The sequence below is a fragment of the Hippichthys cyanospilos genome, chromosome 17, assembly GCF_059441005.1.
Source record: "Hippichthys cyanospilos isolate Australia breed blue-spotted pipefish chromosome 17, RoL_Hcya_1.0, whole genome shotgun sequence".
In the NCBI taxonomy this organism is placed as follows: domain Eukaryota; kingdom Metazoa; phylum Chordata; class Actinopteri; order Syngnathiformes; family Syngnathidae; genus Hippichthys; species Hippichthys cyanospilos.
In genome coordinates, this window is record NC_142385.1 from 5,345,550 (window position 1) to 5,371,168 (window position 25,619).

Here is a 25,619-nt window from a genome sequence, read left to right on the forward strand (position 1 = left end):
TTGTAATATGCTTTTTTAGTTAGCTTTTATAATACATTTAATTTCTTTTCTGCAGTAGACAGAAGTTTTTCAAGATTCTCTCCAGAGCTGTATAACATTGTATCATCAACAAATATTACTTCCTTAAAATTCTTTATAATGCTACATATGTCATTAATATATAATATAAACGATATAGGACCAAGCATGGCGCCGTGGGGGACCCCGTGCGGTATCTTTACCTGGTCTGATTTTTCACTTTTAAACTGTACATTATGTTTCAAAAAAATAGACACACACTACATTTTGAAATAGTTTTACTTTACTATGAATATTTGTCATTTTTTTCAGGGAAAGTGATTGAACAGTGCCCTTGTGCTTGCTAGTGACCAGCTACCACTAATGACTCCAAACTAATAAAAGACAGCAACAAATACATGTAAAAAGTATTTGTATTTTGTTACTTTTCGCCACTGAAGACAACCCCATGTAAGCATGAAAGGACCTACAAACTAAGCAGAGAACGACCTACTTGTCACAAAGCGCCCGTGTCATCATGTGCATCACTTTTTTTTAAGGGCTGCATGTGCTTTAGCCTTAATATTGAAAGTCAGTTAGGAATGCATGTCTCAAAATGTCATTAAGCCCTTTATTTTGTTTTACTCAATTGCTTCAATGAAATCTTTCTTAGACCGCCACATACTCTCTCGGTAAGTCGTCGTGTATTTCATCTGCTCATCTCGAATCCAACCGTATTTTGTCCAGATTATTCAAAACGCCTGATGTCCTGATCTGTCTGAGGCCAGCTGTTGTTGCTCCCCAAATATATTCATGAAATAAAATCAGCTAAGACCTGGACCAAGATGATTTTATTGTGTGCATCCACGACAATATTAAACTGCATAAATTCAACCATAACTTTTTCCCACTGAATGCAGTAAATACATATCCATACCACTGATGTTAATGTGTTTGAATTTATTTTTAAGGTGATCGTCGGGATCTACATTGCAGCAGTTGCTGATGGCTGCTGTTTGGCTCCTGGTGGTTCTGGCGCATGCGTTCTTTGTCGACAAAGGTGATCGTTAACGTTTCCTTTTTTTTCCAAGAAAATGATGTGTGTGTCTCAAATGCTAAACTGAGGCCTTTGATTTCCAGCTGGTGCTAGACAAAATTATTCATCTGCTTGGCTTAAAAAGGGAATTTTACCAGGTAAGACTGATTCATCAATATTTGTTACTGGGTAAAATCAATTTTGTGTCTTAAAATGGTGGTTCACTTGAGGGACCTTTTGAACATCTCAAGAATTTGAATTCTTTGTTGAAGCTGCAAACTCAAGTGTGTGTTTCACATTTGTTCCGTAAAGTGAATTTAATTGTGAGTCCAGGGGTGTATTGCCTCTTCTGAGTTGTAGTTTCTTCTATATGTCACATAGTTCACTCTTTATGAATATTTAGTAGATATCTGATAAAATACTCTCGCTTGATCCTGAAATTTACTTTGTAAAAATGTTATTACTACTACCAATGTACAGTATATAGCCTTCTGGTTATTGTACATCCTGTCATCTAGTGGAAGCAGACTTGTTTTTTTTTTCTTGCACTGGGATAGCTTTACCAAAGATGGAATGGTAGTTTAGCCCAATCCCAAAGATGAGAGTGAGTGTCTGCAGATAGCGACTCTTTTATGAAAATTTGCAACCTTGGACGAACCCTGACTAGATCCAAAGAGCAGCTATTTTGCTCTTGGGTGGTATAAAGACTTTAGAAACCACTTCTGTAATTCCCCTTTATCTGATTAATGGTAACTGTGTGAATTATAATTGGCAGCCAAAGATGACTTTTCCAACCATGACCAGCAGAGCGAAGCCTTCCACCAGGACCAGGGCCTCAACATGACCAAGGACATGAGCCAGGGCCGCAACATGACCAAGTACTTGAGCCTGGACCAGGGCCGCAGCATGGCCACGAACATGAGCCATGGTAATAGTGTGACCAAGAACATGAGTCAGGGCCACAACATGACCGAGGACATGAACCTGGGCCGCAGCATGACCATGGACATGAGCCAGGGTAATAGTGTGACCAAGAACATGAGTCAGGGCCACAACGTGACCAAGAACATGAGCCAGGGCCGCAACGCGACCAAGGACATGAGCCAGGGCCGCAACGAGACCGAGGACATGAGCCAGGGCCGCAACAGGAACAAGGATATGAGCCGGGGCCGCAACAGGAACAAGGACATGAGCAAGAGTCCCAAAGTGACCAAGGACATGAGCAAGGACCGCAATGTGAACAAAGGCATGAGCCAGGGCCGCAACTTGACCAAGAACATGAGCCAGGACCACAAGGAGACCAAGAACATGAGCCAGGGCCACAAGGAGACCAAGGACATGAGCCAGGGCTGCAACTTGACCAAGAACATGAGTCAAGGCCACAACTTGACCAAGAACATGAGCCAGAGCCCCAACGAGACCAAGGACATGAGCAAGAGCCCCAAAGAGACCAAAGACATGAGCAAGGACCGCAATGTGAACAAAGGCATGAGCCAGGGCCGCAACTTGACCAAGAACATGAGCCAGGGCCACAAGGAGACCAAGGACATGAGCCAGGGCCGCAACTTGACCAAGAACATGAGTCAAGGCCACAACGCGACCAAGGACATGAGCCAGGGCCGCAACGAGACCGAGGACATGAGCCAGGGCCGCAACAGGAACAAGGATATGAGCCGGGGCCGCAACAGGAACAAGGATATGAGCCAGGGCCGCAACAGGAACAAGGATATGAGCCGGGGCCGCAACAGGAACAAGGATATGAGCCAGGGCCGCAACAGGAACAAGGATATGAGCCAGGGCCGCAACAGGAACAAGGATATGAGCCGGGGCCGCAAAAGGAACAAGGATATGAGCCAGGGCCGCAAGGAGACCAAGGCCATGAGCAAGAGCCCCAAAGTGACCAAGGACATGAGCAAGGACCGCAATGTAAACAAAGGCATGAGCCAGGGCCACAAGGAGACCAAGGACATGAGCCAGGGCCGTAACTTGACCAAGAACATGAGTCAGGGCCACAACGTGACCAAGAACATGAGCCAGGGCCGCAACGTGACCAAGGACATGAGCCAAGACCGCAACGAGACCGAGGACATGAGCCAGGGCCGCAACAGGAACAAGGATATGAGCCAGGGCCGCAAGGAGACCAAGGCCATGAGCAAGAGCCCCAAAGTGACCAAGGACATGAGCAAGGACCGCAATGTGAACAAAGGCATGAGCCAGGACCGCAACTTGACCAAGAACATGAGCCAGGGCCACAAGGAGACCAAGAACATGAGTCAGGGCCACAACGTGACCAAGAACATGAGGCAGGGCCGCAACGAGACTAAGGACATAAGCCAGGGCCGCAAAGTGACCAAGAACATGAGCCGGGGCAGCAACGTGAACAAGGACATGAGCAAGGTCCGCAATGTGACCAAGGATATGAGCTATGGTCGCAACGAGACTAAAGGAATGAGCCATGGCGGAAATGAGACTGAGGACAAGGTCGCAACAGGAATGAGTCTTGAGCGATCAGAGTGACTATCACAGCGGCAAAAGGGGTGATGACTCAGATGTTTTGATTGTAAATATCTGTATGCAATTTGTATTACTGTATTTTCCGCACTATAAGACCGCACCTAAAAGCCTTATTTTTTTTTAAAAGCTGATGGCGTGCCTTATAATCAGGTGTGCCTTATATATGGATCAATATTGAGATTGGGATTCGTCGATGGCGAATGAACCTTTAAAGTAAGCTTTACCTGTTTCTTTTGTGTGTTTACAGTTGAACAAGGTTGGTCATATTGACATTGAGTTATTATGCTCTTGAGAGTTTAGTTATTGATTTAATATTGTTATTATTTTGAGTAATACTATTTTGTGATTGAAAAAGTTTAAAAATATGTAATTAACTGAGGATGTGTCTTATAATCCGGTGCGCCTCATATATGGAAAAAGTTTTAAAATATGTCATTAATTGAGGGTGCGCCTTATAATCCGGTGCGCCTTATGGTGCGGAAATACGGTAATTAAAATACAAAGTGTGGGCAACCTTAGATCCAACAATACTGTAAGAATCGATTTGAATTGATGTCCTCTTTAAAACTTCAGCAAAATAGTACAGGACCGATGCAGTCATTAACTCCTAACTTGACAGCGACAAGAATTATCATGTAAAATATTTTTCTGCTGGTGACTTTTTTCTTTTATGAATAGAGTGATGACATGTGGCCAGCAATCCTCTTAATCTTAAATTTACTGAGCACTGTAGTAATTAAGCATGACCATTTGATGGGAGAGTTGCTCTCGATAGTTATGAAAGTTGTGATCAGCGGGTTGCCTTTTCTAATAACGCTAGGCACTGAGTTAATAGCCACAGTCAACAATGTTTAAAAATTGTGTTTTTTTTTTTATCAATACAAAGAAAGAGTAATGTTCAAGTTTAATAAAAAAAAAAAGGAAAAACATTACATAACAAAAAAAGGTTTGACTAACAAAAAAAAACAACTTTTATAGACAAAAAAATAGGCAATATAATTTGATCCAATCTAAAGATTCCACAACAATCTGCCAAAGAGGAATTCTGAGTGTGAAGCCGATGTTTTAGTCCGTGGTGGTGCGCCGGTACCAGAAACGGGCCCTGAAGTCATCGCTGCACGTCATGAAACCAGGATTGGTGGGCGAGTGGACAATGCAGCGGACGATGTTGTTGTGGCCGAGAGACAGCAGGTTTTTCCTTTCCGCTGTACGCGAATCCCAGCAGCACAAGCTGATGGTGCGCTCATCGGGAAGAAGAACATAGTCCTCCGTGTGGTTGAATACGCCCTGCGTGCGATGCATCTGACGACCGCTCAGACCGGCGCCTGTGACAGAAAACCCATTTGAGATTCTTCCCATTTCTAAAATGCGGCAGTAATAAGGTAATGGGTGGAGATTCGCCCCTCAGGTAAGTTACTTCATATTTACAATTAAGTGAATCGAGTATGTTCCTCACCTGTGTATTTCACCAACATTCGGCTTGTTGATATTTCCCACAGTTTGACAACGGAATCTTTCCCGCTGGAAAGGATGTACTTGGAGTTCTTTGTAAAAATGGCTGAGCAGACCTCCGCCCCATCATGAGCTTTGTCAAAGGTGGTCACGCAGCGATTGGAGACGCCATCCCACAGTTTAATGCTGCCGTCCTTGCTGCAGCTGACGTAGCTATTGGCTGTCGGGTTGTAACTCACGCCGCTAATGGTGTCTGTGTGCTGGTCCCCGGGGTTGCAGGACACAAAACACTGAAAGGTGTTGACGTCATAAAGACGCAGCGTGGGGTGCTGTGTTCCAACTAGAAGGTAGTCTCCAGATGGATGAAAAGAGATTGAACGCAGCATTTCTGCTTCCTAAAGGGGAGAATGATTCAATAATCAGAAAATGTGAGGAAATAAAACTAAGAACATATGAAAACAGCATTTGCCAACAACAATGGTGTCAAAATATCTAAAGAACATCTGAACCTGCTTACTATGTTGAGAGAAAAACTGACCCATTTGAAAGTAAATGTTAAACGTATTTTTCCCAGTACAATTCTGCTTGGCCAATGTATCCAGTTAAAGTTGCATTAGTATGCATTTTTTTAACACTTTTTATGGATGCATAAGTAAAACCTGGCTCAAAACGACTCATTAATATTATTGCTGTTTCCCAGGGGAGAAAAAAAAAAATCACAACATTTGTTATTTCGCAAGCTTTACACACACACAAGTTTCCAAAATGTTTGCATAAATACACATGACCCTGGGTCAGATTGACCCGGAATGTTATTCCTACTAACTCATTCAATGCTAGGGATATATTTGCACTTTTTTTTTTTTTTTTTTTTTAAGATTCTGGACAATAAATCCCAGATCCTTGAGTACTTGAGTATTAAACAAATTACTTAAAGGCATTAATTTCCAGATACATAAGGGGATACTTGATTTTGACCCAACATGGGCTTTTTGATGTGTGTTATCAAAAATAAAGCATGCAAAAAATAAACACTAGGAGGCTAAAATGTTACATAGACAAAACATGACAATTTTCAACATGCCATGCTGGTATCTCTTCTAAATGCTTGCAAATGGGAGGTCGAGAGGTACACCCTATAGGTGTAAAATTTTGCCCATGTCGGACTCATTTACTGCCATTCAAATTTGGAAATAGTCCATTTTGGACATATTGAAAACCTGATGTTTTATCATGCATTAACCCCTGATTTTTGCATTAATCCCTTCAATGGCAACTCGTGAACGGGCCACAGGAGAAATTTATTTGTTGACATTCCCAAAACACCAGGTGGTGCTAGCAGCCAACTTATGACGTTTGCAAGCCTTACAATGACTTCAATGATTGTCTTAGCCTGGACTCCCATGATGCAAATGTCATAATACTCTAATAATGACATACTAAATATACCTATTTCAATTTCATAAATATACAGTGTAGTTTATCTAAAAAGAGGGTGTAGCCACTCCCCAATTTTGTTTTTTTTTTGTTAATATATGGATCGGGCTGATGCCACTGAACACTTGAGGGGTTGAAAGTAAATATACATTTATATTTGATGATGATATGACCTTTTCAAAGTCAGCCCAAATTGGGTGATAATAAGGCCAGGCTAGTGAAAAATCCCCAAACATCGTAGGGTTAAGTATCTGGGATTGAATGTCTGGACTCTTATAAAAAAAAAAAAAAAAAAAAAAGTGAAAACACATCCCTTGCATTAATTGGGTTAACGAGAAACAAACGTAGTAGATAGTAATAAATTAAGTATTACCTTTTGTTACGTTGTGAGTGGTTTTACAATATAAAACAGCTATTGACAGTTTTGCATAAATATGCACACTTTGGGTTGTATTGACCAGATATACTATTCCCAGTCTTGAGAAATGAATATAAATCACTGATTAAAAAATATATTTTGGTTTTGGGTGACTAAATATGCCCTGGGTCAAAGAGACATTATGCTGTTTCTTACAAAAAAAACATAAGAGTAAGAAAAAGAAAAAAAAAAGCAAAATTATTGTGAATAATATCTGACCTGTACATATTTAAATGCTCGTTTCGCAGAGGGCTTCGAGTAGTCAAAAAGTTTGAGGGTATAATCTCTTGAGCCAGAGGCAAGGATTTGTTCAGTTGGGTGGAAAGCCAGGCAGGTGACTTCATCAACGTGGTCATAAAGTGTTCGGATCACTGGGTGATTCTCCATGTTTTGCTGGGCGGTCTCATTCATCATAACCTGTTCAAAAATAACCGTTAAGATTCATTTGAACTAACACCAATATGTGCGACCTGTTTTACCTCAATTGGCATAGCACTTTTGGCAAGCATACGCTCAGTGTCCAATATCTTGATTGAAGCATCAGCAGAGCCCGTGGCGATTAGCTGGCCGTCCCGACTATATGTTGCGACGCGACAAGGTCCCTTATGGGAGGTAACATAGCACGTTTCGTACTCAGATGCCTCTGGGGACATCGTCTGGACATCAGCATCGAATTCTAGATCAATCCCCACACCTGGCGCTACTGTATCTGAGCGCCCGATCGCATATTGTACAGCACTGTCATCGTTCTCCATACCTGTGACAAAAATGCGATTACCTTCCAAATATGCAAATTAACTATTGCATATTAAAATATGGAGAAACAACTTACCAAGTTTTACCAGCTGGACAAGCTGCTCAGATGGTGACACCACGTTTGGAGGTTTAACTTCATTGACTAAACTGTTGGCGATGCTGGTGTATCCATCGTAGAGGAGTTGGCTTATGATGAGTTTATACAAATGCTGCCTGTCTTTCAACGTTGGCTTGGGTCGATACATTTTCTAACACGGAACAAATCAAGGTTGAAAACTTCAAAACTAAGTAACTTTAATCACCATAGGAAAAGTGCCGATTTTAGTCAAATCAGTGCGTTCTTGTGATCGCCGTCCTCTAAATTTATTCACTTCAAGATCAAAACTTAACAGGAGTATAAAAAAAAAGAACACGTATCAACCTCACTCCAAATCAAATGATTAATTGTGGTTATTGCAATGGAAATTATGGTTGGTGAACTATTTAGTTCTGAATGAATGAATGAAATGGTCTGACTTATGTACAAGAACAGTGGTATTGCCTTACTTCTAGAGCTTTGCTTCGGCGCTATTATTTTTCACTTGTGCACATATTTTGCCTGTCTTCTTAAATCTTTTATAGTTGCACTACATTTTTATACAACAACAAATACCTGAACGTAGTATTGTTAGCTTTGGAGCTTGACCGCAACCGAAGCGAAACACTTCCGACTTGCTTGGGTTATCTGCAAAAATGAAATAGCAAAGAAATGCGGTAAACTCGAGTTAATTTTTTATAGACGGGAACAGAAGTAAATTTTTGGTTACTAAAAGATCAAAGCATATTACACCTTTGTCAAGCTCTGCACACAAGCGTGGTAGCAGACGCTGGAGTTTATTTTTTTTCTTCTTCTCTGGTAATTTCCAGCATCTGGGTGTATTACTGCCATCTACCGATGAACGGTATTAAACCAGTTTATTATGAAGTAATTTTAACTGTCTTGAACTATACAACAGAGCGCTTGTCGCAACTAGAGTATTGATTAAAAAAATGGTGGACAACTGAGTTAGTTTATGGAAAAGTATACAAACAATATTATAATGAAAATCATTTATTGTACTGTCACGTGAGAGTTAGAATGATTTTTTTCTAAGTTAAGCTCAAATTGAACAAAAAATAGATAAACATTAAAACAGTGAAGATAATGTAATTATAAAATATAGAACCAGTGTAGCTCACAGTATCATATACAATAGATTTTATTCCACATGATATAGTAATTAATGCTCACAGATGTGATACATATTAAAATAATGAAGAAAATGTAATGGTAAAATATAAAACCAGTATAGCTCATTGTATGATATACTATGAATTTCATTAATGAATGGATACATTTTCAGTGCTTGATGTGGTTGAGGCTTTTTAATCATTAAATGTTCCACACCGGTGCCCCCCTCTACAGTTTTATTGAGAAATTGCTCATGATAATCAATCCCATGCCGCCTGAAGCATATCTTCCACAGTCAATAGTTTTTCTCTGGGTTTTCCAATTGATTCGCCCCTCTTAATCTCCACGCTGTCAATCTTTTCCCAATCAGAGAAAGTCACAGGCTTCACTCCTTTGAAAATGGAAAAAAATCAAATTCAAAAAGCAATTCAGCAACTATATCACGCAATACTGTACATGCATATTAAGGCCTTGCACAGTGCAATTTTAACACTGCCGATTAATTTCCACTGATATAATTAAACAGTTTTTCTTGTGTTACAACTTTAAAATCAGTGCATCTTATTGAGCAAGATGTACCTCTTTTTTCAAGTAGTCTTCTTACACTTTGTGCCCCAGACTTAGCAGCAGAAATATCCAAATTCCCTGAATCCATGTCTTCCATTAGGGATTTTGCAGTGTCAAAACTATTATTCATAGTAGTGGCTATGACACCAGTTGGGCCTGTCTTAAGCCACCCGCTACAGTATAGACCTAAAAGAAAGGAACGGTGTTGATGAATGTTTACCAATACAACATTTTTGCTTAATTAGTGCCCCTTTTTTGTGGGTACCTGGAACTTGTTCAACTCGGCCCATTTGGTTTGGGACGATCGCTTTGCCAGAGTCAAAAGGCACCGATGGGTCAATGAGAAGGCTCTTGTAGCCAATGCTGCTAATGACAAGTCCACAGGTCACATCTTCTACTTCACTGGTGAGCACTGCGCGAGCAGCCTCACCTGAACCCTGGTGGCGTGCAGGCAGAACTAGTAAAACGAGGTTTTCATTTAGCAAACAAGACGTCGAACTCTACCTCCAGTTTGTTGATGGCCAGTCGAATGCCAGCAGTCTTGCTGCCGTCAGTATCGGGAAGAACCAAGACGGGGCTCCGGAAGAATCGAAGTCCCCAACTGTGTGAGGCTTTGCTTCTTCTTTCTTGCTCCTCTTTTGATGGAAGCTCGACGGCTGTCTTTAACATCAACTCTGTGAGACGTTTTCTTGGTCTTGGTAAATCTGAAACAGCAAAGGCGCATGTGCTTACACTTTTTTTGCTGTTAATATCAATTTGTAGTGACAGATCCTTTTTTTATTAACAGGATTTGTGGCAAGATTGCAATTCATGGGTGCTCCGTGCAATCTGGCTGACATTTTCCCCCCAAAAATGTAGAAAAAAATATTGTCTAGGTGTGTAATGTATTAATGATGTTGAAACGGGGAACTGTGTGTCACACAAATGTTCATTTCTGCAAAGGTACGCAAGTTGAACAACACGCAAGCTGTATTATTGCAAAAGGTATCCCTCCTAACTGACACACATTCTATCAACTTTGCTATTTTCCCGACAGGGTCATTGGAATGAGGCCTGACAACTGTATGGAAGAACATCTCTTTCATACATATACAAAACAACTTTTACTGGAGATCATAAGACTGACTGCCTTTATTGCTAAAGAGACAAGTGTAAAGCCCATCTGCAAGTCATCGGGAAAAAAAAACAAAACAAGAACATTGTGATCAAATGCAATCCCCCACCTGAAATACAGTGTTCAAAAATCATATTAAAATGTAATTAACTCACTCATCTCAGTAGTATCAAGTGTTTGCATATACTGACGTGAGGCGCTGTGTTCAATTAAATGAGCCCTCATGATGAGCTCTAGTAAGCAAGGCCTCTGTTTGCTAAAAAGCTAAAGCGCTCTAGTCATTTTTTCAAGCTAAAATAGTTTAAAAACCTGATTAAAACCAATCCGAGTTCAAGAATTGTGTAACTCCGTTTTATTATGTTGCATGGTATCTGTTTATTGTAATATAAATAAATAGGATGCTAATTGCCGATAAACTTCAGGCTAATGCTAATCACGCATAGCTAGCTGCGACAGTAGCACATACAGTATTGTATGTATATTGCAAAACCCTGGGTGGTAATTGTGAAGCTAGCTTTTAAGTGCTAACTTAGTTCAATTATATTGGTGACATAAAATCTACAAAATTGTACATAGTTCATTGAAAGTGATTTCAGTCATGCTGAATGTGAAACTATATGATGATGCATTGCAAAAAATGCCTTGAGGATATATGACAAACAAAATAGATTGTCACATGCTGCTACTTATGTCTTGTATTGGGGTACTCTTGACATACCTGGTTTTTCGTATTTAGTTTTAGTTATTAGTTTAGCAACACTATGCAAAGTATCCCTAACATACTGCACATTACTATAGATAAGAATCTTAGTTTTTAGGATTGTCTTGTCTTGCGCAACCGCACTTTGTTATTGTAAATGTAAAACGCAGAGGATAGTGAGAAAGGCAATTTCGATACCTTTGTATGTTAAACACGTGAAGAAATTGACAATAAACTTGACTTTGACTTTGATTGATAGTGATATTCATTGTACATACTGTCTAATTTCTTTTTTCTACGGAATATGATGCTAGAGACCCTTTAATATAATTTATATGAGTGTTTTTGCCACTTCACAGCTTTCTTTTAGTACTGTATTACTTATTTTGATCAAGTCTTGTTAATTCATTCAAATGCAACTTGATGTATTTTTTCCATTTTTGTTTTTTTCTAAACATTCAATCCCAGGTACTTTTTTTTTTTTTTTTTTAAGTGGTAGACTGAAAGAATGTGGTATGAAATGAGTGAATCGAGACCTGTTTTCATTTAATGTTTGATCTCTCAAAATTAAACATCTGTTGTTTTTTGCTGCCTCCCATATATGGCTTAATAAATACATAAATACTTAGGATTGATCGCCTAAACTCACTAAATCATTGTAAAAATACGTCTTTGGCACTGAATGAGAATACTATCATCCGTATTAGTCATGTTATTTCATGTAAAAAAAAAGTGACTTTAAAATCATTTTAAAGTAGGTGACCACATACAGAGCTTTCAAATTGGAGCCTAAGATAAGCCTATTGAAAGCGACAAATGAGTGTATAATAAAAGCAGCAAGTGACCCATCGGAACTAGAAGATTTCTCACCTTGAATAACCTGACGGACACCCTCGAAATCAGCTGGGAGCATCTCAGGTCTAGTGCCCGGTAGGTTCACCATTTCTCGGAGCTCCTGCATTCATGATTGCAAAGCATGCAGTATGAATGTTGAACTGGCTTCATCTTAATTTTGGGGGGACAAATTTAATATATGTTAGTTCGACTTTCTGAAAGTGTGGATTTCCTGTTGCATCATGCTGCCTCTGACAGGACCATGTTGGTACTGCAGTTTTAACCATCCTATACTAGCATATAGGAAGTACGCTAAAATCTACTATGATGTCATACAAGATGTGACGACAGTGATTTTTAGGAGCAAAAACATATTTAAATCAACAATAATATAAATGATAATCTGTCTCGATCGTGACCTTACATCAAACACAGGTATCATACACGGCCAACCTGATTTATATGGTTTCAAAAAGCTGTTGTTTTTGTAGTTATACGAAGATGAAGATCACCTTGATAGTAAACGCAACCTGCATGGGTCCTCTCCTGCCAACAATAAGCACCCTGCGGACCTTGCTCTCCATCAGCGCTTCAAGTGCAGGCTGAGTGATGTCGGTCTTCTGCAGACAACGGTGACCATGTTTACGTTTGTGTCAATAGCAGCCCAACCAATTCAGACTCAGTCATCCGTGTACCTTTAAAATATCAGTAGGTGACAGTAAAATTCGTGCTATGTCCAAAGCCACATTGCCCTGCCCCAGAATGACTGCAGTTTCACAACTCAGGTCAGGGCTCAGCTAAATTGGAGGAGAAAATGGTTTACAAACCACCTGAGCATGAGGGGAAAAAAAATAAAAAGATTCATGAAGGTGGCAAACCTCTTGACAGCCTGGCAGTCCATTGTACCAGCCAACAAAGTCTTTGGCAGAATACACACCAGCCAGGTCTTCTCCAGGTATCCCCATCCTCCTGTTTCCCTCTGCCCCATAGCTCTGTTATAACATAATGAATACATAAGGCAAAGTGCTCTTGCTAAAAGCTACTTTTAAACCAGAGCTTCTTACCAGTATTACTGCATGGTACGCTTGCTGAAGCTCTTCAATGCGGACATCCTTCCCGATGTCTACATTTCCGTAGAAACTACAGCGTGCATGTTTGGCTGTCTGGGTAAACGTGTTGATGACGTTCTGAGGAGATTTTACCATGACAAAAAAAATCGGTGTATTTATTTTTCTTAAACCCAATCTCAGTCATTCTTTGATAGAATAAGATCAATTGGTATCTCCATTTTGGGAATATTTTCAATAATGATGTACTAATGTACAGTACTTTGAGGTATTTGTGTTCTGAGCTTCTCTTCTGGTAAGTAGAAATCTCTAGTTCCAAATCTTAGGCTCATGGTATCAAAAAGCAGACTTATCATTGGCCCAGCTTGAGGTGATTTGACAACATCAACTCGACTAGTGTGTTCTGTATTATTTTCTTTAGGGTTCACCTTCACTTCTGGATGATCAGGAGCAACCCCGAACCTGACGAGGCCAAAAGGGACTGGTAGTCGTTCATAAATGTCTACTTCAACATCTTGACGGCCCTGGAAGGAAAAGGAAAGAGCCACTCATACAGCGCCTTGTAAAAATAAATTCTTTGCTCTAAAGGTATCTTTCTGACCAACACTTAACTCAAAAGTAGAGTCAAAAAAATTCTTTACGATAATATTTTCTTATCAGCCCCTACTAGTCTAAACACCTGGTTTTGAGCCACCTCTGAGGACATTTGTCACTTCCTGTCAAATGAAAATGACATCACATAGGTCAGAGCTCAGGTAAAGACCAATCAAAGTTTGTCTTGCAAATGTCCCATGACCACACAAAGAACACATGTGAGCCATGATTGGCTTTTACCTGAACAAGTGTGATGTGACTTGACAGCAAGTGGCAAAATGGCTGCCCCCTGAGAAGAATTGAAATATGGAATCACCAGCCCAAGAGGATGTTCATGCAGATGTTCATGCATAAATTTGTAGGTAAAAAAAAACAAAAAAACCCACGCAGATCAATAACATGACACAAAAATAAACTCATTTCAGTGACAACCTTCTGGCTTTAAGAAACACTATATGATACCAAGAAAAGAAAAAATGTGATTGTCAGTGACAGTTACATTTTACGAGATTCTGCTACCCCGATATACATATGACGCCATGAACACGTATACCTTATGTATTTACCTTGATCAAGTGTTGTGCTGTGTAGAATCCTGCCGGTCCACTGCCAACAACACACACCTTTGGAATGCATGAGGAAAATGCTGCTTCTCCTACATGCAATATACGTAAATAAAACCCATACCGGGTATTGAGAAATTTCATAAAAATACAAATAAATGAAAAGCATCTAAGCTAGAAAGCTTTTTTTTTTGGTCGTTTTATTTAGTTTTCAGAGCTACAGTTTATTTTTGAATAACAGTGCAGGACTAGGATAAAGGTGACTCACCATGTCGATTTATCCATCTACTCCTTCTCCACGTCCACAGCGCGACACCGCCAAACAGCTTTTTAAAGCTAGGCATTTTGGACTTTTCTTTCCTGAAATAAACGCTGTCGCTGGATAACAAGTGTTCCAGATAGGAAGGTCCTCATAGCAGACCCATCGACTTAGGAAAAATGACGGGGACCGAGACCAAAAGCCAAGGCAAAAAAAAAAAAAAGTTCTCTTAGTCGGTTTTCCCCACTGGATTTGGTTACTCATGTAGCGGCACAACATTTACTGAAACACTTATTAACTTCGTCGCATTATGAAAACATCTAATAGTAAAGCGTCTACATTGTGCACCGTCATAAGTAGTCCGACAGAAAAACTCATATAAGTACAAAGGTTCCCTCAAGAAATTTTATGAAATATTTTAACAGAAAGAAAACATACGGGGTTACAAGTGAAAGTAAATTAACTTTCTTAAATTTCTTTTACACTGGTCTTGGTACACTGTAGACCCAGGTCCACATTTTTTTTTTTGTACATTCACATCAAACATTAATGTTTCAATGGTAAAGACGCGTTATAAACGCACACGCACACACGCACGCACACACACACACACACACACACATTATATATATATATATATATATATATATATATATATATATATATATATATATATATATATATATATATATATATATATATATATATATATATATATATATATATATATATATATATATATATATATAAATTGATTTATTTTCATTTAATGTCTGTTACACTTGTTTGACTGGAATAGCTAAAACATGCTTACACAGGTAAATTTCATTTTAAAAATTTCACACGTACAGACACTGTTCAGGATGTGGTAGCCGAACGTTTTTCAGTCTTGCAAAATATAAGGAAGCGAAAGAACCGTGTTGCTGTACTGTATTTGCAGGACGTACTTTGTACAAGATGCAAAGTGACCTACTGCAAACCTCAAGCGTCATGAGTGCTTCTCAAATAATGAATGTATCTAAAATCAGTAGCATTTTCAGTACTAGGATGAAGATGCTCCCTGTGTTGCGGCAGATGATGTATCCTGTTTGTCCTGTTAGTTCTGTTTCTTTTTGAGCTTCTATTAGGTCTGAAATGGTTTTTAAACTGCAGGAACACAAAGAAAACACATCCAATTAAAACTGACTACTACAATGCAAACAACCAAAGCACTTCATGATAATATATTAAACTTACTATGTATTTTTGTCTCACAATCACTGCACCTACTACCATTGTGACAGTTAATATTGCCACAAGTAAAACAATCAAGCGGTTATCCAAAATTTTACTGCATCGTTTGACATCTGTGAGGAAAAACATGTTGGATTTGTTAAGTGTTATTCAGCAAAATTTTGTTTAAAAACAACTCTGTACCTCTGACAATGATAAGGGTCTCATTGCTGACAAGGGTTTGCTCTGTGTGATCAGCCAATCTGAAAAAGACCCATTTGCAATAATACAAGTCGGTGTCTTCCAGTTTCAGTGGAAAAACCTTGATAGTGAGGCCATGACCGTTTAAGGCGTGGTGTAAACGTGTTATATTTATTCGACCCTCAGTTTCTGCAGTAGTTGTGCTCTTGGCCAACCAGCCTCTATTCAAGGGCAGGTACAGCACATATTTTTGACCATGAAAATGCCTGTTTAGATAGACTCCCACTGGATTGGATAATGTAGTGGAGCATGTTATCTCAAAGGAGTCGTCAAGACTTGCAATTGATGAGTGTGAAGGTAAATCTGCAAGGGAGAAATTTAATATAGTTATTTTTAATGACAATTTAGGCTAAATAAACACAGTTCTTGCCATCCCCTTCATTAGGCCAGCCGAGGCAAAATGTGACATCAAGGCAATGTTTACCATCTAAAACCGACAGTACAATGTGTACCAAGACTACTGCTCAGCCATGTGTTTAATTCACCTACATTGTCGCACGCCTGTTTATAAAGCTTAAGTGAAAGTGCACATAAAAAAAAACCAAACAAAAAAAACTTCATGTGGTCATGCGATCAAAAAAAAAGAATGGTTGTTAATGGATGACTTGATTTGCTGGGATAGGGCCCATCTTCGTTGTGACCTATTTTAATTAGTTTAAGTTCAGTTTAATTTAATTAGTATTTTTTGACAACAGTATGTACAGTTTTGTACAATTTGTATAATGCATTATGTTCATTTAAGGAGCTCTTTTCCCTAATGAGATGAAAGATACATTTTAAAATTGTCATGGTTTTTTTTTAGCATATGCCAATGAATGAACTAAAATGTGTACATCTGAGTGAATGTGATTTTTGTCAGATTTCTTAATCCATTTAAGCATTCCGTGTAGACTCCTAGTCCTCCTGAAAAAAAAATACCCAAAGCGCAACAGAAAAACAAAACAGCTACAATAAGGCTTACTACCTATTGCTGCAACCCCGCAACACAAAAAAATACATCTGAAATCAAAATACAGTAAATTTTGAATAAAGCAATTTGAGAAATAATGTTATAATTTATATTATGATCAGTGAGTCTTTAACTTGCTGGAAAATTATTAAAAACATTTTGAGGATAAACAACCCAGAGCATTTGTTTTTCCTCACCTGATAAGGCGTTCACCTTAGAGGGAATACAGAGCAATCCAAGGACAAAACACCACCAGTAAGCCTTCATTCTTGCAACAAGGGCCGCTTGAAGGCTTGGACACAGTAACTAGACAAGACTGAACAACTTAACTCTCACACGAAAAGCTAAATTAAGCTACAGAGTGTGGTTTACAAAGGAAATGCGTATAGCACAAAGACCCGAACTTGAACTCATTCAGTTCACTCAAAATATACATATTTGCTAAGTAGAAAAAAAAAAGAATGGCAAGGGTATGAAGATTTTAGGGCTTAGTTGTACTGTATTTATGTAATGACAATAACATGTACAATGTAAAGTGTAAACAGCCTGAAATGAACAGGACTTTTTTTGATCTCGTAAAGCATCAACAATGTACATTAAAAATACTTTTCACAGTACTGATGAAATGGGGTGAACAGACTGTTGCATAGTTATCTTTGTAACACTGCCGATGTATTTTTTTTTCAGCTACGCAATGCAAATGTACAAGTAGGCATTATTTTGGACTGGTTTTAATTAAAAAAAAAAAGTCTTAATGTGCATTCTATATCCACATGATCAATTCACTGGTTTTCAATGCGCTAAAATTTGTTTTAGTTGGCTTATTACTTGGCAACAACAAATAGATCACAACTGCGCCCTCACTTTACAGATCCTTGTGTGGCTTTATGTACTTTCTGTTTTGAACTTATTCTCTATGGACGTACTTTGCCCTCCAGCGGACAAATGGAAGAACTGCATCTGCTAAGTTCAGCGCTTGACTTGATCACAGATATTGGATGGTCCTTAGTTTAGCCCAGTAGGAGCTTGTGAGGAAATCGGAACAGTATGTCAAAAAAAATAATGTTGTTCCTTCATGGTCACCATTGCATGTGCGGTGGCTGTAAGTGGCTGTGACTCTGATTCCTGTACTGGGTGTGCAGTAACTTGCAGGCCGGCTGGGAATCCTGGCCTTGGAGCCAGTCTTGATAAAGGGTCTGCAGATTCGGGTTGATCTCCGGGAGGGTGACAGGAAGGCTGCTGTAGACCTCTTCCATCTGTTGGACCAGTTGTTTATCAACACGGCCTGCTGTGTCATTCTCAGCTTGGCCGCGGCCGCTCAAACACCCTGCAACAGAGTGTTTCATGAGCTTTTGCTCCTTACATTTTTCATTGGCAAGAACAAAGTAAATATTTTGTGATTTCCATCCATTCATTTTCTAGAGCCGCTTATCCTCACTAGAGTCGCAGGCTAGCTGGTGTCCCAGCTATCTCTGGGCAGTAGGCAGGAACACCAGCCAATCACAGCATTTTGTGATTTTTTATTTATTTAATTTTAATCAAATACAAAAACAAAACCTTCAATCTTTACCGCATTCATAACTGACATTCTATTACAGTTGCAGTGTTACCTCCTGGACAAGAAAGCACCTCCACCAGCTGGTAAGGTACTCGTCCTTTCCTCATACGGTGTACTAGGGTTTGGATGTTCCTGAAACCGTAAACGGCAGCAAACTGCAGCAGCGTTTCGCCATCTCGCTCTAAAGTCACCTCCAGAAAGTCACGGTTCCTACAAAACAAAACAAAACATTAGGACTCACAGTTTGTGTGTTTGCATGAAATTATACATTAGACCTCCACTTGTGACATCTCACCTGAGGGTCTTATATGAGATCTCGTGGACATCCAGACCAAAGAGCTCCTTGGCAGCGTGCTTGAATACATGTTCCAGAAACCCCTCTGAACCGCGACCTTCATGACGAACTAGAGCTACATCTCCACTTTCCCCAAGCCTGTAAAAGCAATTTTGAAAATGAAATGTTGTTAAGTCTATTATTTTTCTTTCATTTTCTGGAATGCCTGTTCTTATTATGCTGGTAGGTGAGGACTATTAAAGGAACCTTCCCACTTGTGTTTCAGGATGACACTAAAATTGACGTCTATGAGGTTTGTTAACTTATCAATTCTGAAATCTTTTGACCTGATGAATACCAGGCCTTGGAAAAAATGGGTGCTGGTATTAAATGGAAGCATTTATGGTTGTGTGGGAATTTTTGCTGTTGTTTATTTAAAAAAAAAAAAAAGCACACGCACACACACACACAACCCCCGATTCCACTGAAGTTAGGACATTGTATAAAGTGAAAAAACAGAGAAAAAGAGTACACTGTTTTGATAATTATCATCAACCTATATTCAACTGAACAGTTTTGAATTTGATCCCAGCAACACGTTCGAATGAAGTTGGGACAGAGGCATGTTCATCACTGTACCTTTGTGTCTGACAACACTCAATAATAGTTTGGCAAATGAGGACACCAAATTGTTGAAGCATCATTGGTGGAATACTTTCCCATTACCGCTTGATGTACAATTTCAGTTGTTCAACAGTGTGGAGTCTCCGTAATGTGCCACACATACTCAATGGGAGACAGGTTTGGTATTTTTTCAAGTTTGTAAAAACGGACCCTTTTAAGAAAGCAAATTATCCAAGGTCCCCCATTGCAAATGTTTGCGGAAACAAAACAAAACACAAAAGTAATTTAAGGCAAACATAAGTGCACTTTTTATTCAGCAGTCTATTCAATTTGACAACAAGTATATTTGTTACTTTTCAGCTGTACTGAAGTTTAGAAAATAAAGATTGCAACTTGCACGCCTCTTTTTAACAAACTGGGCAAAAAAGGCAGATATCTGTGACTAATCCAAAAAGGCACAAATTTGTAACTGTTAAAAGATAAACTACTGTAAATCAGTTCCAAAAACACCCAAATAATTTCAAGAAACCCCTGCAGTCAGCCCACGGACCCCATTTTTAGAACCACTGGTCGAATCAGTTAAATACATGTTGAAGATAATTCGCAAATCATTGTACAGTACTTTGTTTTTATTTCTGTTTTACACATCGTCGGAATTGGGGTTGTACAATTAAAAAAAAAAAAAAAAAAAATCATTCTGGTGGATGGCTCAAGCCCCAAATTGACCATCTCAAGAAATTATAATCTTGCCTAAGAAGCTGTCAAAGTTATTAGATAGGCATGGGCCTTCTGAAAAAATGTTTTGCTGTGTTTATTTAACTTTCATATTTTTCAACTTCTACTTTTTTAATTGAAACACCCAAAGTGACTTTTAAATGTTTTTTTTCTTAAGATACACCCATTGGGCAGAAAGCTCCTATGTTGGAATTCAGTCAATTTCTTATTTTTTCAAAAATCAATCGTATTGAATATTCTGAAACTACTCACACATGGTCTAATGGAAGAGAGTCTAGGTCATCTACAGATACCTTCTTCTGCTGCATTAGGTGGTAAATTTCCCCTGGAATGAGACACATAATATTTTACGATAGTAGGGTGAATGAATGAATGTGCAAACCTCTCAACATTCAGTACTGAACAATCACTGATTAACAAAAAAATATGGTCTTTTTGGTCTTACTCAACGACCTTTTATGAAAATTAAACTGCGTACAACGAGACATTGTACTGTGTATCCAGTGACTAAAGCTAGGGGGAGGGAGGGTACTTGAGGTATTTGGGACAATAAACACAAACCATGTGTCTGCGCCGTTGTGTGACAACTCAAACGCAATAGTAAACATGGCTGACCCCTGGAACCAAAACAATACTGCAACATCAACTGGTATTTATTTGACTCTTGCTGGCTGTGAAAAAGATAAGAATTATTGAACCTGAGGTGAGGACACAGTCCACATCCCTGCTCTCCAGTAGACTGTTGTAAAACTCTTCTCGGACAGCCTCCAGCTTTTTGTCAAAGCAAGGAGCCACTACCATATGGTACACTTTGTCCGCAGTTAGCTTCTGTTGGCAGATGAGGGAAAAACAGATCCTATTAAAACATTTTAAATCATGTGTTGTGCCCAGCTTTTGGGCACATTTTATGTTCTGATTTGTAAATTATTGCTTCTGCTTGGTTCGGGAATAGTTAATTATAATATGAACTTGGCTTTGACTTAATGTTCTCAAAGCACTCGCTCCTTCACCACCAGATATCTACTTGTCCCTAAAACAGTTTTATGTAAGGTCTCCTCGGTCCTTGCACCCATTATGAATTAAACTCTACTCAATCTTTCTACCCTAAATTTTTTTTCTTTGTCTAAACTGAACCCTTACTTAAGACTAAGCATGGGCCGATAACCAGGTTCACAGTTTAATGTTGTTTTAAAAACTCAAGGTTTCAATAATCGCTAAAACTGTCTGTGTAACCAATGTGGGCGTGTAGGGTAATGCAAACATTCAACAATTAGTTTTTTTTCCTTTTTATATTAATTCTCCTCTGCAATGCTTGAAATAAATAAATGTGCACATGCTGTTTTTTTTTTAAATGATGTTTAATGTGCGCTCATAAATGTCAAAGATGTTTGGCTTCCAAAAAAGCAAATAATTTGCTTTGTTTTTTTTTTCAGTCATTGTTAATATATAAGCCATAGATTTCTCAATATATCGCAATATGTATCGCAATATATCACAATACACTTTTAAGACACAATAGCCAGCACTAGTAATACCGTCCAGCTAGTTCTCATGCCAAATTTAAACTCGCTCACCAGTCAGTTTAATGATACAACCAAGTTCTACCAATATTCAGAAACATTGTCTTCATCATTCTTGCTTTATTATAATATCATATACTTCCAATCCCTTCACTCACCTGCTGTTTGGAGAAGTAGTCTTTGACAAGACTTCCCATAATTTGCTGCGGCGACCTTGCCGTGCAGATGTGTGGTGTGACCAAACTACCAAGGACACGCTCTGAGTAGCGAATCCAACCTGTAGATAAGTACAAATATTCAATTTATAGCAACACTCAGCTAAGGAATGTCTTTTAACAGGTAGATTTTAATACAGGTGTGTGTTCTGGACTGTCCAAACTCTCTGATCTAAAGTTGTACAAAGGAATAGCTTTCAAAATGTTTCAAAGCTCTTCTTGACCAAGTTGCTCAAGAAGGGAGTGGTGGAGGACAAGCGCTCTATCTATCACCACCAGCACTGCACTCTTATCTGTACTACGTTGCTAAAAAAGGTGCACCACAATAAACAGGAATGTCATGGGTAAGATCTTCTCAGTAATTTAATTCAACTAAGTGACTATCGTATATTACATTCATCAAAACAAAATTGAAAAACTGTATTTTTAGAAGGTCAGTTCTTATACATGATCAAGTCTGAACTTTTTCAGGAAATTATTTGACAAGCTTTATTTGCATTACTTGTAAATGCAAAACATTTGATCAAACAATGTGTTTGAGGCATACACATGTTTTTATTAAAGCAAAAATGCAACCAAATTGTAAAGTAACCACTTGAACTGGAAATCAAAAACATTTTGCATGAACATTGAATAGTATATCAGCCACAAACACAAATTTATTTATTCACCTTATGGACATGTTTTTTTTTTTTTAAATTATGCAGATTAATGATGCATTTTCATCTCTAGTAGCGTATTGAAAACCTTTGCCTTATTTCTCCAAAATATTTATACAACGGCATTACTCCACTGTAGATACAAGCGAAATAGATGAGCCTCTACATGCTGAACCATATTTACTTCCATAAACACGGCTGCAGGAAAACTGATCTGTTGTGTATATCAGTCACTGTAGTGCTTTGTGTATTATGTGTTACACCCACTGAGTTTGTGGTCATAGCATGAATGAGTTGCATTTGATTTTGTAACACGAGTGAGTACGGAACATAAACATAGCCTCAAATACCATCAAACAAGATTATTATCTACAAAAATTGTAAATCTCCTTTTTAACACTGACACAAGGAAAAAGCAATATAAAGAAAAACTTTCAACAACTGTTAACAATTTTTTTTACAGCATTTATACAGGTTAAAGGTTTGTCTAAGCATTAAAAAACCCAAGTGCAACAAAGTGCCTCACAAAAAAATCCAGTCCTTATTTTATCACAATTACACTTCACAAGGAGAAAACTAATTGTTTGGGATCTCTGGGGTCATCCGTGCCCCACCCTGGCATTACCTCGCAGCCCCCCAGGGGAGGCCCGCCCCACTATTTGAGAAACACTGGGTTAGGTGCACCTGTATACAGTGTTTCCTTGTGTTTCACGATTCATGGGGACCGGAAAACCCCCTGCAGAAAGAGAAACCGCAAAGTAGGACATAGGAGTGCCCGTGGCATGTGCATTTACAGTCAACCCATCTGTTTGCATGCAGAAAACCTTCATGGCATGTCTTACTGTTATATTTTTTTTTCATTTTTAAGGACTTAAGGTACACAGATATTGCCAAAAGAGAAAAAAGTACTATAATAAATATGGCAATCTAGCCAGGAACAGCAGATGTAAACACAGCGAATGGGCAAACGTTAAGTATTTTAGGATACTTAGTTACTTCACTAGCCAAATAAAAGGTGTTGCACATATTTGTTAAAAAAGGGCAATTTAGAAACACTATTTTTCTGTCCTTCATTTATTGATAAAGTATCGTATTGGGCCTCGGTATCAGCAGATCCTCAAAATTAGGTGATTTAAAAAAAAATTAGATTAGAACATCCCTACTCCAGATGCATAAGAGCTCAGTAGCAGAGAAAAATGAAAAGCAAAATAAAATGAAGCTAAGTCAGGGTTGTGCTATGACAAAGAATGGAAGGAAATATGAATTTACCTGGGCAGGAGGAGGTGAACATGGGCAACGCAAGGGAGTCATGATGCCTCCTGCGATACCGTTGAATAAACTCCTTTTGACTCTCTATGATGCTAAATCCTGCGGCCAGGGTGGTATCAAACACAAACTGAACCCCTGTAGGGAAAAGAATAATAATAATAAAAAAAAATGCAAAAAACACTGAAACAAATCAATATGTTCATTCGAGGCTCGCTTAGCGAGTAGCTCACCCAGGCTCTTGAGAAAACTGCAAAGTTTACCAGCGGCTTCAACAATGTCCACGCCAAACTTGACGGCAAAAAAAGGAAGTGATTGTGGACACACGGAAGCCACCAGAACCCTGTGCTTTGTTACATCACACTTCTGGTGAGGAAAGAGATGTTTTTTCACAAATAAGCACAAAAAAATGTGAACATTTACATAGGTGTGAAATAATTGAATATACCTTGTTGAGAGCCAGAACCCGCTCTATCTCCTCTAAGTTCTGTTGAGAGATTTTCAGGCTCTCTTCTTCTGACATACAGCCATCACAGGATAAACAAGCACTCAGCAACAACTGTGATCCCTCATTCTCCTGATGGAACAAAGACAATAATCCATTATCTAACTGTCAACAACCCATGGTGTTTTCAATTTGACGACTTTGAAATAAAACCATACCTGTCCATTGACTTGCTCTCCCTCTGTGTGTGAACTGAAATCACCATCGTTCTGTTTCTTCTTGCACTGTGTTGAATGATTGATCATGATTTAGAAATACATAAGATATATTCATATAAAATAAGACAACACAAATCAAGGAACTAGGGTTAACCTGCTTGGTGCAGTTCTCACACTTTTCCTTTCGCCTCCCAATGCTGACCTCAGACATTTTGTAAATCAGTTATCTGTAAACATAAAACGGTGAGTTCAGATGGGCCGCACTTTCCAAGAAACGTATCATTCATACGTAAAAGACTCAACTTATTGCAATACTGTTTTTGTTTTAAGAGGACGCCACCCTAATGGGCCAAAATTCGATCACATGCAGCCTGCTTATCACAAGCACTCTAAAATTAACTTGCTATACGAGTCAATTACATACTCAAAGTAATATATATTATTAAGTTGACAGAAGAAACAAATACATTCTGCAGAGGACTTTAGGTCACACATATTGTTTACATAGCATAGCATTGCATGGGTGATTTAAAAGAGCAATTATAAGAGAAGAAAGTGAGATATAAAAAACGTACCTGGGTGAATCTATGAGGAAATTCCTGTTAATAGTAAAGCACGAGAAAAAAACAGAGACGCATAACGACCAGTGAAGAAGCTACCGTGGCAGCAGGCAAGAGCACAGAAGAGGCAAACCCAGAAGCACCTTGACCTTGCACAAGAATGTGCAGGAGAAAAAAACAAAAAGTCGTATACGATAGAAGCGCTTGCCGGTGCTACTCGCGTTGGACCCTGGCGTTATTTCATAATAAATGTTTTTAAGAGAATCGGCATTTGTCACACAGAAGCCATTCATATCTATGGACATCCGACTCCATTGTCGTACCCGGTGGTGAACAACAGTGTATAGCAGAGCATGCGCACCACGTAAGCCCGGTCCGGAAGTGTGGAAAGCAGAAAAGATTTATACTGTATTTATTAAATTTGATTTTATAGAAATATAAAGTCTTTTGAATCTCACATCATTCCAAGAGTATTTTTAAATTATACATAAGACACCTTTGAAGGAAAAAAAAAATCACGCGAGAAAATAAATGTAAATTAAGCATTCTTTTCCAATTAAATATTTTAAAATTCTAAAAAATATATATGGTACTATTTTCGGGTT

The 25,619-nt window shown here is 38.7% G+C and overlaps 4 protein-coding genes across 6 annotated transcripts; 1 reads left to right on the forward strand and 3 right to left on the reverse strand.

Annotated features, from left to right (window-relative positions):
- Positions 1 to 533: 533 nt before the first annotated feature.
- On the forward strand, positions 534 to 5,518 carry LOC148409314 (uncharacterized). The gene is made up of 5 exons (XM_088439434.1): positions 534 to 689; positions 969 to 1,057; positions 1,138 to 1,191; positions 1,809 to 4,955; positions 5,047 to 5,518. The coding sequence occupies exons 2-4, from the start codon at positions 1,003 to 1,005 to the stop codon at positions 3,548 to 3,550; spliced, it is 1,851 nt and encodes a 616-aa protein (XP_088295560.1). The 5' UTR covers positions 534 to 689; positions 969 to 1,002; the 3' UTR covers positions 3,551 to 4,955; positions 5,047 to 5,518.
- On the reverse strand, positions 3,721 to 8,502 carry cstf1 (cleavage stimulation factor, 3' pre-RNA, subunit 1). Of its 3 annotated transcripts, XM_088439435.1 has the most exons (7): positions 8,440 to 8,502; positions 8,263 to 8,334; positions 7,687 to 7,858; positions 7,334 to 7,611; positions 7,074 to 7,271; positions 5,004 to 5,394; positions 3,722 to 4,872 (listed from the first exon to the last, which is right to left on the reverse strand). In XM_088439435.1, exons 3-7 carry the CDS (start codon positions 7,853 to 7,855, stop codon positions 4,613 to 4,615), a joined length of 1,296 nt encoding a protein of 431 aa, XP_088295561.1. In that variant the 5' UTR covers positions 7,856 to 7,858; positions 8,263 to 8,334; positions 8,440 to 8,502; the 3' UTR covers positions 3,722 to 4,612. The 3 variants fall into 3 exon arrangements, with proteins under 3 accessions (XP_088295563.1, XP_088295561.1, XP_088295562.1); XM_088439436.1 differs by lacking the exon at positions 8,440 to 8,502 and having other exon boundaries at positions 8,263 to 8,400; XM_088439437.1 differs by lacking the exons at positions 8,263 to 8,334; positions 8,440 to 8,502 and having other exon boundaries at positions 3,721 to 4,872; positions 7,687 to 8,239.
- A 330-nt stretch (positions 8,503 to 8,832) lies between these two features.
- fdxr (ferredoxin reductase) lies at positions 8,833 to 15,030 on the reverse strand. The gene is made up of 12 exons (XM_088439180.1): positions 14,528 to 15,030; positions 14,263 to 14,351; positions 13,531 to 13,626; positions 13,100 to 13,222; positions 12,914 to 13,027; positions 12,731 to 12,832; positions 12,548 to 12,655; positions 12,072 to 12,156; positions 9,892 to 10,091; positions 9,653 to 9,824; positions 9,400 to 9,573; positions 8,833 to 9,211 (listed from the first exon to the last, which is right to left on the reverse strand). The coding sequence occupies exons 1-12, from the start codon at positions 14,601 to 14,603 to the stop codon at positions 9,081 to 9,083; spliced, it is 1,470 nt and encodes a 489-aa protein (XP_088295306.1). The 5' UTR covers positions 14,604 to 15,030; the 3' UTR covers positions 8,833 to 9,080.
- Positions 15,031 to 16,088: 1,058 nt separating this feature from the next.
- Positions 16,089 to 25,349, reverse strand: narf (nuclear prelamin A recognition factor). The gene is made up of 12 exons (XM_088439887.1): positions 25,030 to 25,349; positions 24,609 to 24,681; positions 24,455 to 24,520; positions 24,240 to 24,368; positions 24,025 to 24,157; positions 23,795 to 23,929; positions 21,810 to 21,928; positions 20,830 to 20,959; positions 20,384 to 20,456; positions 18,794 to 18,931; positions 18,551 to 18,708; positions 16,089 to 18,267 (listed from the first exon to the last, which is right to left on the reverse strand). The coding sequence occupies exons 2-12, from the start codon at positions 24,663 to 24,665 to the stop codon at positions 18,020 to 18,022; spliced, it is 1,386 nt and encodes a 461-aa protein (XP_088296013.1). The 5' UTR covers positions 24,666 to 24,681; positions 25,030 to 25,349; the 3' UTR covers positions 16,089 to 18,019.
- Positions 25,350 to 25,619: the final 270 nt, after the last annotated feature.